We start from the raw sequence: 17,159 nt of genomic DNA on the forward strand, positions 1-17,159 counted from the left end.
TGCCTGTCTGCCTGCTTTATATACAGTCGTGGCCAAAAGTTTTGAGAATGACACAAATATATTCCACAAAGTTTATCAGATGTTACTATGGAATACTGAAGTATAATTAGAAGCATTTCATAAGTGTCAAAGGCTTTTATTGACAATTACATGAAGTTGATTATAAAGAGTCAATATTTGCAGGGTTGACCCTTCTTTTTCAAGACCTCTGAAATTCGCCCTGGCATGCTGTCAATTAACTTCTGGGCCACATCCTGACTGATTGCAGCCCATTCTTGCATTATCAATGCTCGAATTTGTCAGAATTTGTGGGTTTTTGTTTGTCCACCCGCCTCTTGAGGATTGACCACAAGTTCTCAATGGAATTAAGGTCTGGAGAGTTTTCTGGCCATGGACCCAAAATATCAATGTTTTGTTCCCCGAGCCACTTAGTTATCACTTTTGCCTCATGGCAAGGTGCTCCATCATGCTGAAAAAGGCATTGTTCGTCACCAAACTGTTCCTGGATGGTTGGGAGAAGTTGCTCTCAGAGGATGTGTTGGTACCATTCTTTATTCATGGCTGTGTTCTTAGGCAAAATTGTGAGTGAGCCCACTCCCTTGGCTGAGAAGCAAACCCACACGTGAATGGTCTCAGGATGCTTTACTGTTGGCATGACACAGGACTGATGGTAGCGCTCACCTGGTCTTCTCCAGACAAGCTTTTTTCCGGATGCCCCAAACAATTGGAAAGGGGATTCATCAGAGACAATGATTTTACCCCAGTCCTCAGCAGTTCAATCCCTGTACCTTTTGCAGAATATCAGTCTGTCCCTGATGTTTTTCCTGGAGAGAAGTGGCTTCTTTGCTGCCCTTCTTGACACCAGGCCATCCTCCAAAAGTCTTTGCCTCACTGTGCGTGCAGATGCACTCACACCTGCCTGCTGCCATTCCTGAGCAAGCTCTGTACTGGTGGTGCCCCGATTCCACAGCTGAATCAACTTTAGGAGACAGTCCTGGCGCTTGCTGGACTTTCTTGGGTGCCCTGAAGCCTTCTTCACAACATTGAACCGCTCTCCTTGAAGTTCTTGATAATCTGATAAATGGTTGATTTAGGTGCAATCTTACTGGCAGCAATATCCTTGCCTGTGAAGCCCTTTCTGTGCAAAGCAATGATGAGGGCACATGTTTCCTTGCAGGTAACCATGGTTGACAGAGGAAGAACAATGATTCCAAGCACCACCCTCCTTTTGAAGCTTCCAGTTTGTTATTCGAACTCAATCAGCATGACAGAGTGATCTCCAGCCTTGTCCTCGTCAATACTCACACCTGTGTCAACGAGAGAATCACTGACATGATGTCAGCTGGTCCTTTTGTGGCAGGGCTGAAATCCAGTGGAAATGTTTTTGGGGGATTCAGTTCATTTGCATGGCAAAGAGGGACTTTGCAATTCATCTGATCACTCTTTATAACATTCTGGAGTATATGCAAATTGCCATCATACAAACTGAGGCAGCAAACTTTGAAAATGTATATTTGTGTCATTCTCAAAACCTTTGGCCACGACTGTACAGTGCTTTCAGAAAGTATTCAGACCCCTTCACCTTTTCCACATTTTGTTACGTTACAGCCTTATTCTAAAATACCCCATAATGACAAAGCAAAAACAGTTTTTTAGAAAAGATCACATTTGCATAAGTATTCAGACCCTTTACTCGGTACTTTGTTGAAGCACCTTTGGCAGCGATTACAGCCTTGAGTCTTCTTGGGTATGACGCTACAAGCTTGGCACACCTGTATTTTGGGAGTTTCTCCCATTCTTCTCTGCAGATCCTCTAAAGCGCTGTCAGATTGCGTCGCTGCAAAGCTATTTTCAGGTCTCTCCCGAGATGTTCGATCGGGTTCAAGTTTGGGCTCTGGCTGGGCCACTCAAGGACATTCAGAGACTTGTCCCGAAGCCATTCCTGCATTGTCTTGGCTGTGTGCTTAGGGTCGTTGTACTGTCGAAAGGTGAACCTTCGCCCCAGTCTGAGAACCTGCTCCAAAGCGCTCAGGACTTCATCAAGGATCTCTCTGTACTTTGCTCCGTTCATCTTTCCCTCGATTCTGACTAGGCTCCCAGTCCTTTCCGCTGAAAAACATGCCCACAGCATGATGCTGCAACAACCATGCTTCACCATAGGGATGGTGCCATGTTTCCTCCAGAAATGACGCTTGGCATTCAGGCCAAAGAGTTCAATCTTGGTTTCATCAGACCAGAGAATCTTGTTTCTCATGGTCTGCGAGTCCTTTAGGTGCCTTTTGGTAAACTCCAAGCGGGGTGTCATGTGAGTTACTGAGGAGTAGCTTCCGTCTGGCCACTCTACCATAAAGACCTGATTGGTGGAGTGCTGCAGAGATGGTTGTCCTTCTGGAAGGTTCTCCCATCTCCACAGAGGAATTCTGGAGCTCTGTCAGAGTGACCATCGGGTTTGGTCACCTACCTGACCAAAACCCTTCTCCCCCGATTGCGCAGTTTGGCCTAGTGGCCAGCTCTAGGAAGAGTCTTGGTGGTTCCTCTATGTTCTTGGGGACCTTCAATGCTGCAGAAATGTTTGTGTACCTTTCCCCAGATCTGTGCCTCAATCAATTTAATTTACAGCAATTAAGTTGTAGAAACATCTGAAGGAAAGTCAATGGAAACAGGATGCACCTGAGCTCAATTTCAAGTCTCACAGCAAAGGGTCTGAATACTTATGTAAATAAGGTATTTTTATTTTTAATCCGTTTTACAATAAGGCTGTAACGTAACAAAATGTGGAAAAGGGGAAGGGGTCTGAATACTTTCCGAATGCACTGTATCAAGCCACTGCCACATGACTCACTGTCTATAGGCGCGATCCATTTTTGTGAATGGGGTGGTGTACCTAATAAACTGGCCAGTGAGAGTATATTCCATTTACCATCGTCTTAATTCATTTAAAAGATTTTCAAGATTTTCACGAAAGAAAAAAAATAGTGATTTCCGCAAATAATTGAGTTTCAGCTGATGTAAAAAGAGCACCTTCAGTGTACCACAACTTTTAGTAATAAAATATTTCATATTCAATATTGTTTTGGCGCTCCTCTTTTCTCAAGCACAATACAAATGTACAGCACAAGAATATATTTCACAGAAATATCTATTTCCTGTATTGAGCATTGCGTTCTAATTATTGATGTTTGTGGTGCTGTGGCTAAGGAAAATCAATAACTGGATAGAGGGCTTCATTGTATTTTCTATGCAAGACTAGTTGAGTTTCTCTTAAGGTTTGAATGCTGACTGAGGAAGAGGAGACTTGTGAAAATATGAACTCAGATTGACAGGTGTCCCAATTTCTCTCCATTTAGCATTGAAGTTCTTGCACTGTGAGAGCACCAACCAGGGCCCTGACAGGCTGGCCCCTGACATACCCCTACCATTTCAGTCAGACAGACAGGAAAACTAGAGCTAGAGACGTAGTCAAAAGGGGATAGAAATGTCTCTGAAGGGAACTGTTCTTGTCTGAAACATTTGCAGCCTGGGAGCTTCAAAGTCAAAGAGCCCATCTCACGTGTCCAGTTGAAATGATTTAGCTCCTCTTTTTATTTTCTGAAGTCTTCTGATGCTACCAAAAGGGTACCCTTTTGAGAGTCCTCCATTTCATCTCGGTGATTGCCGTGTTCAGTCACTGGCTTCTAAAAGGCAGAGAGCATTTAGGAAGTCTTACGAAGTCCAGGGGAAAGGTGAAATAAAATGAAGCCTAGCTCTACTTATGTCAAGGACACCTAAAGGACTTGAAATGGGTGCTAATGGGTTGAGTTGCCATGTTAAAGGATTGGGTAAATTATGGGCATTGTGAAATGGCAGATGGTGAGGAGGTCAATCAGAGAGTCTCACAAGGGGACAGATGATCCATTACCTGTGATCTCTGGAGCCACAGAGAATCTTCAGAGGGAAAACCTTTGGCCAAAATACAAGAATTTCAGTGTATTAGAGAAGATTAGGGATTTTTTACCAAGACTATTCCATTTCACAGGATGGCTTAAAAATCCTTCTTTAACCTGTCCCCTCCCCTTCATCTACACTGATTGAAGTGGATTTAACAAGTGACACCAATCAGGGACCATACTGTAGCTTTCACCTGGTCAGTCTATGTCATGGAAAGAGCAGGTGTTTCGAATGTTTTGTACACTCAGTATAGGTCAACCTCACTGACTGGGGTCTACCATATGGGTGTCATCCCAGATTATAAAAAAGAAAATACTTATAATTAATGTGTGTTACCCATTATGACAACCTGAACCTCCTTGCCATCCAAGTGAGAGGATAAACCCACAAGTACACCACAGAGTACATGGCATATCTGCATAAGTAAAATTAGATTACTAGATGTTACACTTCATTTTATGTAGCTAAATATTGTGTATCTTGAGGGGTACTTACTTGTAATTAATGTTAACTTATTAGTCGAGGCTCCTCAAAGGAGGAAGGAGAGGACCGTCCTCAGTGAATTTCATAAAATGTTTAACTATAAAACATTTAAAAATGTATCCATTTTAGATAAAACTACACTAAATATAGTCGCGTCACCAAATAACTGATTAAAACACTATTTTGCAAAGGTCTACAGTAGCCTCAACAGCACTCTGTACGGTAGCACCATGGTGTAGCTGGAGGACAGCTAGCTTCCGTCTTCCTCTGGGTACATTGACGTCAATACAAAATCTAGGAGGCACATGGTTCTCACCCCCTTCCATAGACTTACATGGACCGGGGCGGCAGGGTAGCCTAGTGGTTAGAGCGTTGGACTAGTAACCGAAAGGTTGCAAGTTCAGATCCCCGAGCTGACAAGGTACAAATCTGTCGTTCTGCCCCTGAACAGGCAGTTAACCCACTGTTCCTAGGCCGTCATTGAAAAATAAGAATTTGTTCTTAACTGACTTGCCTAGTTAAATATAAAAGGTAAATTTGTAAGTCGCTCTGGATAAGAGCGTCTGCTAAATGACTTAAATGTAAATGTAATAATAATTATGACAACTTCCCGGAGGACATCCTCCAGCCTACCAGAGCTCTTGCAGCATGAACTGACATGTTGTCCACCCAATCAAAGGATCAGAGAATTATTCTAGTACTGAAAGCATAAGATACAGCTAGCTAGCACTGCAGTGTATAAAATGTGGTGGGTAGTTGACTCAAAGAGAAAGACAATAGTTTAACAGTTTGGAACAAATTAATTTCTTCCAAAATGAAGGAGAAGCATTTTTTTTTTCATTTTCAATTTCACTTACTTAGCTAGCAAATGCAGCTAGCTAGTTTAGCCTACTGGAGCACCCTGCTCAAACAGAGGGTTGCTGTGTTAGCTAGCTGGCTATGACTTTCCAACACAACACTGGAACTCTTCCAAGTCAAGGTAAGCTTTTGGTATTACTAATTTATTGCCACCGGGGCCCGCCGGTGTAACTGCTTACTGACTGTACACTGTAACGTTACTGCATGATTGTAGCGGGTTTACAAACGCGTTAGTTCCATTAGCTATGCTGACTATGACGTTACCTTAGCTAATATGGTGACAACGATATAGGCTCGGTGTAGCGGTTTGGCTTCGAAATGTTTTCTCGCCTGGTCACATACAGCTGATGTGTTGTGCATTGAAGTCCACCAGCGATGAGAACAGGTGAGAGAAGGAGAGCGCATGGATGGGAAAAGGAATACAACGTGGCTGCCATGAAAGTCAACTGTGTTTATGCATGATTAGGGGTGTATTAATTTAGCCGATTCTGTTGAAAATGTTTCTTAATACGGAAGCAAACAGGAAAAAATGGGGACAAACCCCTACATTTGTCCAATAGAAACTCTAATTTGCAACTGTTGGACTTATGAATACACCATTATATCAGATAGATGCTGGCAAAGAGTGTGCAAGGCGGTATTGAATGTCACTGTCTGTCCATTTGTCACTGTCACCTCAAATTTGTCGCTCGACCTGTGCGCACCTATGTTGTAAACATTCATTCATAGGCTAGATTTTAGCAACCTCATGATGGGTATAGGGAAAATTTGAGTATCGTGTAATAGCCTAAACCTATTGCTGTTATATTGAACTTGGTGAATGGAATATGAATGAGAGTCATCTGATATACTGTAATAGAAATAAGGTCATGCTCATGAAAAACAAAATTGTCCTCCCTCATCTTAAACGGCACTGACCGCCACTGATACTTATATACTTTAGTACATTACCCATCCTAACAACCTGGCCCTTATGTTAAAGCTTCCGGAAGCGGCATCCAAGTGTGAGGATAAACAAACTAGTACACCACAGAGTACATGTAATATCTGTACAATGCAATTACAGAGGTGTTACACTTCATTTGAATTAGTTAAGTCCTGTGTATCTTGTGGGGTACTTACTTGTAATTAATATATACTTACCTATCCTGACAACATGGCCCTAATTTTAAATCTTCTAGAAGCACCATCCAAGGGATAAAATAAACATATTAGTACACCACAGAGCACATTCAATATCTGCATAAGTACAATGTAATTACTAGGTGTTATAAAGGAAATGTATCTTGAGGTGTACTTACTTGAAATTATTGTGTACCTACAAAGTACGTTACCCATTCTGACAATCTAACGTCAGCTTCTGAAAGCGCCATCCAAGTGAGAAAGTGAACACACTAATACACCATAGAGTACATATCTGTAATATCATAAGTACAAGGTTGCCGCTAGTTACACAGGATTTAGTCTTTAAAGTGTAGTTTTATAGTTAACTATGAGCAATTTCTAAATAATTACTTATTACTCATTATAAACTGGGTGGTTCGAGCCCTGTATGCTGATTGGCTGACAGCCGTGGTACGACAAAAAATTTATTTTTACTGCACTAGTTATGTTGGTAACTAGGTTATAATAGCAATAAGGCACCTCAGGGGTTTGTGGTATTTTGGCCATATACCACACCTCCTCAGGCCTTATTGCTTAATTACCAAGTGAAAATACTTACAAACAAAAGATGAGCTTCTACCTTAATCAACTTTATTGCAAAACGTACATTTCTTAGATTCAAAGTTAGATTATTTAGATTAAACAAAGATATAGGCCTACTAAATACCATTAAAAAAAAACTATTCTAGTGGTGACTCAAATAGTATGGTGAATAGCCTAGATCAGTGGTTCTCCATCCTGGTCCTGGGGAACCAAAGGGGTGTACATTTTTGCTTTAGCCTTAGTGCTACACACCTGATTCAAATCGTCAACTCATCAGGCTTTGATTATTTGAATCAGGTTTGTAGTGCTAGAGCAAAAACTAAAATGTGCACCCCTTTGGGTCCCTAGGACCAGGATTAAGAACCACTGGCATAAACAGCTAGCTAATCTTGAAAGATTGTCTTTATCTATTTCTTTCTGGTAAGCATTTTCCCATCCTGGAGTCTGAGACCTTGTGGGAAACTGTGGCAGAGAAGAAGAATGGATGACAATTTAGCATAGACACTGCAGTACTCCTAGTTATCATCATCATGGTTTCTAAAGTTTAGGCATATACAATGCCTTCAGAAAGTATTCACACCCCTTGACTTTTTCCACATTTTGTTATTACAGACTGAATTTAAAATAAATTAAATTTAGATTTTGGGTCACTGGCCTACACACAATACCCCATAATGTCAAATTAGAATAATGTTTTTAGAAAAGTATTCAACCCCTATGTTATGGCAAGCCTAAATAAGTTCAGGTGTAAAAATATGCTTAACAAGTCACATAATAAGTTGCATGGACTCACTCTGTGTGCAATAATAGTGTTTAACATGATGTTTTATGACTACCTCATCTCTGTACCCCACACATACAATTATATACAAGGTCCCTCAGTCAAGCAGTGAAATTTAAACACATATTCAACCACAAAGACCAGGGGAGGTTTTCCACAATGCCTCTCAAAGAAGGGCACCAATTTGTAGATGAGGTAAAGAAACAGACATTGAATATCCCTTTGAGCATGCTGAAGTTATTAATTACACTTTGGATGTTGGTATCAATACAGCCAGTCACTACAAAGATACAGGTGTACTTCTTAACTCAGTTGCCGGAGAGGAAGAAAACCATAGTTTTTGGGGGGAATAAAAAGAAACAGAATAGAGCAAAGTAGAAACAAAATCCTAGAGGAAAACCTGGTTCAGTCTGCTTTCCAACCAACAATGAGGGACAAATTCACTTTTCAGCAGGACAATAACCTAAAACACAAGGCTAAATATACACTGGAGTTGCTTACCAAGACGACAGTGAATTTTCCTGAGTGGCCTAGTTACAGTTTTGACTTCAATTGGCTTGAAAGTCTATGGCAAGACTTGAAAATAGCTGTCTAGCAATGATCAACAACCAAATTGACAGAGCTTGAAGAATTTTTTAAAGAATAATGTGCAAATATTGTGCAATTCAGGTGTGCAAAGCTCTTAGAGACTTACCCAGAAAGGTAATTCTAACATGTATTGACTCAGGGGTAATGAATACTTATGTAAATGAGATATTACTGTATTCCATTTAAATATATTTGCAGCATTTTCTTAAAACATGTTTTCATGTTTTTAGAAAACATCTAATCTGTTGCGCAGATGGACAGATCTTGACACGATGCCTTTATCCTGGGATACTTAAATAATTGCACCAATCCATCCCATCCGAAAGGGAGAATGTTCCTCAACAGTGAAACCCATGCAAGGTTCCTTGATGGATTAAGAGTTTGTCTTGTGACCATTTGAAGTGCATTTATAAACCATTATTCAACCGAGCTTAATAGGCTTACAATTTGGCAAGCACAAATGACTAGCTCACAATTTTAATCATAACTGTTTATTAATGTGTGTAAAAAAATGGATGGTTAAAGTAATTGACCTACTATCAAATACACAAATAAATGATTTAACAATTTAAAGTGTTTATTTATGTGAACCTGTTTTTGCCTTTGGGCCTAGACATCTGACTCCAGATCTTCATTACAGAGTTGTGTCAGTGAGGTGGTCGGTTTTCAGTTGGCTAACACTTATCGCGTGGTTTGTGCAGGCTGAAATATGGTGCGTTGGGATGCTATCGGAAACTTTTAACATTTGTAACAAGCATGATAACAAGCATTCGTTGTTACACCCCTGTAATTACAGACTGCAATGTTGTTATTGCAGTGTAACCATAAATTATTAAAATAATTACAATACATGTTACGGTGTAATTACATATGTAATTACCAATGATTTATACACTACCGGTCAAAAGTTTTAGAACACCTACTCATTCAAGGGTTTTTCTTTATTTTTACTATTTTCTACATTGTAGAATAATAGTGAAGACATAAAAACTATGAAATAACACATATGGAATCATGTAGTGACTCAAAAAATTATATTATATATTTTATGTTTCAGATTCTTCAAATAGCCACCCTTTGCCTTGATGACAGCTTTGCACATGCTCGGCATTCTCTGAACCAGCTTCATGAGGTAGTCACCTGTAATTCATTTCAATTAACAGGTGTGCCTTGTTAAAAGTACATTTGTTGAGTTTCTTTCCTTCTTAATGCATTTGAGCCAATCAGTTGTGTTGTGACAAGGTAGGGGTGGTATACAGAAGATAGCCCTATTTGGTAAAAGAACAAGTCCATATTATGGCAAGAACAGAGAATCGACAGTCCATCATTACTTTAAGACATGAAGGTCAGTCAATACTGAAAATTTCAAGAACTTTGAAAGTTTTTTCAAGTGCAGTCGCAAAAACCATCAAGCGCTATGATGAAACTGGCTCCCAAGAGGACCGCCACAGGAATGGAAGTTACCTCTGCTGCATAGGATAAATTCATTCGAGTTACCAGCCTCAGAAACTGCAGCCCAAATAAATGCTTCACAGAGTTCAAGTAACAAACACATCTCAACATCAACTGTTCAGAGGAGACTGTGTGAATCAGGCCTCCATGGTCGAATTTCTGCAAAGAAACAATTACTAAAGGACACCAATAATAAAAAGAGACTTGCTTGGGCCAAGAAACACAAGCAATTTACATTAGACCAGTGGAAATTTGTCCAAATTGGAGATTTTTGGTTTCAACCAAAAAGCAGCCAACAAGTGCTCAGCATATGTGGGATCTCCTTCAAGACGGTTGGAAAAGCATTCCAGGTGAGAGAATGCTAAGAGTGTGCAAAGCTGTCATCAAGGCAAAGGGTGGCTATTTGAAGAATCTCAAATATAAAAAAAATTTGGTTACTACATGATCCCATAGTTTTGATTTCTTCACTATTATTCTACAATGTAGAAAATAGTAAAAATAACATTTTTTTTTTAATGAGTAAGCGTTCTAAAACGTTTCACCGGTAGTGTATATACACTAAATGACTGATAGGGGGCACTGTGTTGAAGCCACTATGCCTCCATCTTGGCACTCCCCCGCCATTGTAAAACACATTTTGGAAGCTATAGAAATGCATTTATTAATGTCTATACTCGTTTTTGACACTTTTTTAAGTAATGAATATTTTAAAATTATATTATGTCATGAATACAGTATGTTTACATTTTATTATGTGAGCTAAAAATAAAAAATGATATCTTAAAACATTGTCCATAAAGTCAAATCAAATGTAGATGATTAATGTTACTGTCCCCACTACAAAAATATATACACAATCCAGGGTTTATGTACATCACTGGTAATTAGAATGTAAAAAGGACCCCTTAAAATGAAGTGTTACCCAAAGTATTTCTACATTTGCTTATATATGCATTTAAAAGCCAAATGAGGAGAAGATATGACAATATTTTTGGACAAACCCGAAGGTAATACATCTATTTTTATGTTTGTGAATAGGCACTGGCTTGTGGTCTGAAGTGCATGACTGTTGGTGTAGAATTTAAATGCAATTCTTACTGATGATCAGAAGGGGGCAACAAAAGCACAGACTATTCGATTATCCATAATTCAATGTGTAAGAGTTGAGGGTGCATGGAGGTTGGTACAGACAACCAGTGAGGTCCAACAGAAGTTGCATTTCCTTTTAATGTGTGTGTAATTTATCCTCTTGATTTTGACCCAATATGTTGGAACAAGATTTGATTTGAGAGTACAGAAGCTCTCAACCTGATAGCCTGAGGTTTAGACAGAGATTGTTTAGTGATTTAATCCCATTACAATGACAGTGACTTTATTATTAATGCTTAGTAATGCAGTTTGTTTTATGCATAGTTGGCAGTGACGTTCGCAGTTAATGGATCATTCTCTCGTTTACTTGTTTGTCGTGGTGGGTTGATGACTTTAAATCCAACAAATCTATGTAACCTATGGAAGATCGGTTCACATCCATCTGAGTCTGTGTTTCATTGTATCCAAACCAGCGCACATGCAAGACAGAAGACTTGAACTATAATTTCCTTTTTTTTATTAAAACCATACAAACATTTGTGGTCAGTTATAAAAGAGCAAAGTGGCTCTTCACCACTTAGAGCCAAATCTGCCTGGTCTGGGAATCCCTGCTTTTAAGAGTCATTTCTTTATTGACCCCGCTGCCTCATCCTCATATCTGAGCTAAACCTACAGAAAGAGTAATGTATTTACAGGTATAAAAAAAAAGGCAATAGTAGAAAGAAAAAAAGATTAACAAAAATGAACGTTAATGCATTTCACACATTTCAATCTTTTCGATAATCCGTTTTTAAATATAAATGTTTATGTGAATTTTACAGGTCTCACAAGACACTTAACATGTGTATCTTTTCAGAATTAACAATGGAAGATTGGCAGTGATCTTTTTATTTTCCGACAGGCAGGTTTTATTATTAAGGCACATACCTCATGGCCATTCACTCTGGTCCTTTCACGAGGGAATGAGTTTTGCTTCTTCCAAAACAACACATCGACGCACAGCTACAAAAAGACAAAAAGTACCAAAAAACATCAAAACAATTCTGTACCTCATTACTTTGTCACTGAAGATTAAGGAAACTATTTAAAATACTGTACACTGTCATGTGGGATTGCAAGGTGATACTAACACTGTTGAAAGGGTCACTGCACTCCATAGTGGCAGGACATATTGTATTGTACTCTTTTGGAGAATAGAATATAATATGGATGATCCACTATAAATGTCTATCAGACAAAAAAAGGATCACAATTCTAAAATTGTCAAATACAATGGTGGATAAAAAACAGAAAACAAATGGTACCCTTTTTTTAAATCAGTGATCATGTGCTACGCTTAGAATTAATGGTTAATTAATGTTGTATAAAAAAAGTAAAAAGAATATGTCCCATACTGTCCACAAATGCTTGTTTTCTACAGAAAGCACCTCGAAACAAAAATCGGATTTTCACAAAGAAAATTTGGGAAAAAAACACATTGTTATATATACACCTGTGAGTACCATTACAGACATTGTAAATCAAGCCATTGGAGTATGAACTAAAGGGCTACGTTTTGGCGCTTGTAATTCAAAGACTTTGAATATTATCGTAATACTCTGTCAAACACACCCACTTGGTAAGACTTGGTAGAAGCACTGAAACACTAACATTTACATATTCTCAAAAGTAACATACTGAATCTTTCTATAACAAGTAAATATAGAAAGATAACAACCAGGGCCCTTTTCAGCTAATATTTGACCTTTGACCCTCTTATGACCTGATGACATAAAGATTTATATGAGGCGATTGTTGGACCATAATGGTAAATGGTACATCCAATAGGATTAGATACTTAGCACGTGGGCTAGTCTACATACTTATGAAGACAGTGTTTGTGTTTGACCTTGAATACAACATGCATTTATACCAACAGTGTACAGCAAAAAAACCAGCGACGATACACAGGATAATGTTTCAAAGGGACAAGACCAGAGATGCCATCAGAGGCCTCACTCGCTCACCATCATATAGTAATACAAAGGGAAGGGCTTCCAAAAATAGCCTTCATTACAGAAATTGAATATACCTATATATACTTTTTTTGACACATCCCCTGCCTCAGAAGAGAGGGGATGACACTTTTACAAAATAAATCTGTTTGGCAACAAATCTGTTTCGGGAAACACTTTAGGTAAGTATAATAAACTGTGATAATTTGTCACTTTGTCATAAGTGTTGCCATCTTTTTTCCTCTTTCAGTTCTTTACATGCATCAGGTTTTTCCTCTATTTCCTTTTAGACAGGGGAGGGAGGGATGGAGCGAAGGAAGAACGGAGTTAGTTACTGCATGATGGCCAGGAACTTGCTCTCCTCGGCGAGGGTGGTGAGGAAGGAGCTCATGTCCCCGATGGCCATGTTGCTGAGGTTGGAAGGCACCATGCCCGCGGTGCTGTGGAAGGTGGCGGAGGCCCGGGGAGTGGTGAGGCGGGACGAGGTCCTGGACAGGCCTTGGAAGATGGAGGGGCTGATAACCCCCGATACCAGACTACGCTGGTCGTAGCCCAACCCCACATTATCCAGCATGGCGCCGAAGTCCAGCGTCACCACGTCGTCTAGCACGTTGGCTGAGCCGCCCACGCCACTGTCCACCGTACTGGTCACCTGGTCGGCACCCGGAGATAGTAGGCAGGCCGGGACCGATGGTTCGGTCATGGTTTCCAGCAGACACTGCTCCTCCAGGGGAGGGAAGGACGAGGCCTTGGTTTCCACCGGGTCAAAGCACACAGCCTGGTCGCTGAAGCCCTGGTCCAGGTAGCCCTGGTCAGGAACCTCCAGCTTCAGCCCGGACACCTGACGGGCCAGGGAGCAGTGGCTGCCTTGAAGGCTCAGACTCTGCTGCTGCTGGGAAATGTTCTGATGGGTAAGGTTGACATGGCTACCGTTGGTGGTGCTCGGTTGGAGATTCAGGTATTGCTGTGGTCTGGCCGGGTGCCTGCTGTTGGCCTGCTGTAGGCGGGGGGCGGAGGCGGCCAGGAGTTGGTGGTGGAGTGCCGGGGAGAGGCTGGAGAGGCTGTCCATGGAGGCCCGGCTGAGGAGCAGGTTTTCTCCGATCTGCCTGGAGGTTCTGTGGTTCTGGGTCTGGTTATGATACTTCTGCTGGCCGTAGCCCTGGGGCAGAGGCCCCAGGGTGATCTGGGAGAAGTCAGGGCGGCCAAAGGTGTGTGTGGGGTTGTGGTCATTCCCTCTCATCTCCATGCAGGAGTGGGTGGTCACCTCTAACTTTACCCCGCATGGAGGTTGGGACTGGGCTGGCTGGGCACAGCATTGGTTCTGGAACTCTCTGGCGAATGGTTGTTGCGGCTGCGCTACCATGTTCCCAAACCTCCCTAATGGCGAACCGGCAGCCAGACCTTGGTGTTGCTCTGTGGCGGCCCATCGACTACACCTCTGCTGGGACTGGGCCTGGGGCTGTCTCTGTGGAGACCTCTCAGCGCTCCCTGAGCTCACCTCATTCCACTGGATGGGCATGCCGTTTTTACTAGGGCTCTCTCTCTCCAGTCCCTGCCGCTGTTGGTGCTGCTGGGGGCTGTGGAAGCACTGGTTCAGCCCTGGGCCCTGGTCCTGTAACTCCCCCCCAGGGAGATGGCCATTGTCCCCAGCCACCTGGTTCTCCAGGTGGTTGTTGTAGGAGCCTGCCTTGTCCTGTGAGCGGAGGTACTGCAACATGTCGTCAGGCAGCATGTCCTCATCCCCCAGCAGCAGGGCTCCCTCTTCCTCCATGGCCAGGGCCTCCAGGGCCGTGTTCTCCATGATGCTGGGGGGGCAGGGCGAGGAGAGCAGGCCCCCTCTCTGTAGGTTCACGTCGGAGCGCGTGTAGTTCTGCAGACTGAAGCTGCGGCCCTTTTCCGTGGGGTGCTGGAGGCCTGATAGAGGGGGCAGAGGGTGTATGTTGTTGAGGCTGCTGAAGCACTGGACATGGGGCAGCCCAAAGAACTCCGGTGCTTGCTGAGGGTGGGTCCGCACGGGGTCGCTGGCCCTCCGGTCCGGGCCGTTCCCTGGGCCCTCGCCGGGGTAGAAGCCCCTCCGCCAGTAGTCTCGGTAGCCACCGTGGCCCCCGTACCTGTTGGTGGTGCTGCCGTCGCTGCAGCGGCGCGACCTGACCAGCTGGGGCATCGCATAGTTGCCTCCAGCGCCATCCTGGACCTCGCCCACCATGGCCATGCGGGTCTTCAGACTCATGCACTCTATGTTGGGCAGCGGTGTTGGGGGTGGGCCGCCCGTGGCAGCAGCGTACTTGGCCTTCAGGTAGTAGTGCTGCGCAGGCGTGAGGTTGAGCATCCCCTTGGTCCCTCCCCCGACACCCGCCCACCCTCCACCCACAAACACCCCTCCTCCTCCACCACCTCCCCCGCACTGGCTGGCCTCGCTGGAGCGGCGTGAGGCGTCGGTAGAGATGGGGTCGTAGGAGTCGGTGGAGCTGAGGTTGTGGTGGCGGTAGTGGTGACTAGGGGTGTTGGCTGCCTCGCTCTGGGACGCCTGGCTGGAGCGCCGCGACGAGAAGCACGGCGAGATACCTGAGGAGCGCCGGCTGCTGCTCAGGTATGCCGAGCTGGTGGCGCTGTCACAGCTGTCCCGCCGGTCACCGCGCTCAATGCTGTGGAGCAAGCTGATCACCGTAAGTTCTGTGCTGCCCAGCTCGGGACGAGGGGGAGGCTTCGGCTGGGATAACCTGCCCAGGTATGGATCTGAGGAGGGTGAGAGAGAGGGAGGGAGTAAGAGGGGAGGAGAAAGATAGGGGAGGGAGAGAGAGAGGGGAGACAGAAAAAGAAGGAGGGGTAGTGGAGGTGTGTGAGGGGGAGAAAGAAAAAAGAGGGCGAGAAAGAGAGAGCGGGGATAGAGAGAAAGATGAGCACAATATAAGTGAAGAGAGATCCATCAGACTGATGCAACCTTCTCACAAATACAACTGGCACAGTTTGGCCATGAAATTCTATTACATGCTTTAATCACTGATATGATATATGGCGTGATACGATATGGGTTTGAAAGTGATTTCCAGTGGAACAGAGAATTTAAAGATTTTTTTACGCCTGTGTATTCAAGTCCGATCTGCCAGGGGGAAATTCCAAGTAATCAAACTGAGATCTGCTGAGACATTTTGAGTTATTTTCACAACCCAATACTAGTGTCAATATTATTCTACATATCTATTCGCCTTTACAGTGTCCAGGGACGTTTAATAGCGATATTGAATGCCCATGGAGTACAGCATGTAAAAACACACCTCACACCCTTACTAAGTCCCTGTAACGAAACACTATTTTTCTTTGTGTATAGCCTCAGAAGACCCAGATAGGGTTGTGGATATGAGCATGGTGGGTCCTTACCCTTCCCCAGGATGGCGGGCAGCGTGGCAGGTCCCTTGGGTGTGGGTGACAGGGGGACCAGCCTGGGCATGGGGGCTCCTCCTTCATTCACCTGCTTCAGCCTCTCCATCTTCATGTGCTCCATCCATCTCATGGGTCGGCCCACACTTCTCCTCGCCTGCAGCGCCAACGTAGCCGCTGTGGCTGTGGACACAGTGGAGTCCATGATGGGGGCCCCACAGCCCCCTTCTAACTCCTCCAACACCTTCTCCTCCTCATCCTCCAGCTCCTCGTACTCTCCCAGTCCCTCACCCAGTCCTAGTCCCACCCCTCCCCTCACAGCAAGCTGGACTCCACGGCTGGGATAGGTGCTGATGGAGGACTGGTCACTGCTGCATGTAGACTGACCGCCAGGGCTTGGCTGAGACGTCTGCCGGGGTGGAATAGGGGTGCGAGTATCAAGTAAGAGATGAAAACAGGTGGAAGAGGGAGGTGAAAAGAAAAGATGGGAGGGGAAGAATAGGAGGGCTCAGTTATTATGGGACACATTAAAGGGATTTTTATGTCTCTGTTTCCAGTGTGAAGGAAGTCAGAGGTAGTTTCGTTAACGCTAGTTAGCAATTGCGCTAGAGCTGGTTTGCAACTTCCTCCACGCAGAGACATACAAATGGTATCCACGAGTTCATCTGACTCTGGGAAAGAAGATAAAGGGCCTCCCTGCCAAAATCCCGAAGTATCACTTTAAGGACCATTTTATTTTATTAAAGGTCTGAGCCATGTGATCAAAACGCACAATGACACCATGTGATGCAGCTGCCTGGGTCATGCTTTCCACAGGAATAAACAATAACACAATGATTGATCATATTAATGCATTCCGTCTGATCATGATCAAATACCACCTTCAAATCTACAGGCCACAG

General features: G+C 43.3%; 1 protein-coding gene across 1 annotated transcript in view; it reads right to left on the reverse strand.

The window, feature by feature from the left end:
* Nucleotides 1–11,391: 11,391 nt before the first annotated feature.
* LOC120027865 (transcriptional activator GLI3-like) overlaps nt 11,392–17,159 on the reverse strand; it is a 167,536-nt gene continuing 161,768 nt past the window's right edge. The window contains exons 14-15 of the mRNA XM_038972946.1: nt 16,258–16,666; nt 11,392–15,615 (exon numbers count right to left, since the gene is read on the reverse strand). Coding sequence (XP_038828874.1) covers nt 13,211–15,615; nt 16,258–16,666 — 2,814 coding nt within the window. The 3' untranslated portion in view covers nt 11,392–13,210. The remainder of the gene's footprint in view (nt 15,616–16,257; nt 16,667–17,159) is intronic.

Source organism: Salvelinus namaycush, chromosome 33 (genome assembly GCF_016432855.1).
Source record: "Salvelinus namaycush isolate Seneca chromosome 33, SaNama_1.0, whole genome shotgun sequence".
In the NCBI taxonomy this organism is placed as follows: domain Eukaryota; kingdom Metazoa; phylum Chordata; class Actinopteri; order Salmoniformes; family Salmonidae; genus Salvelinus; species Salvelinus namaycush.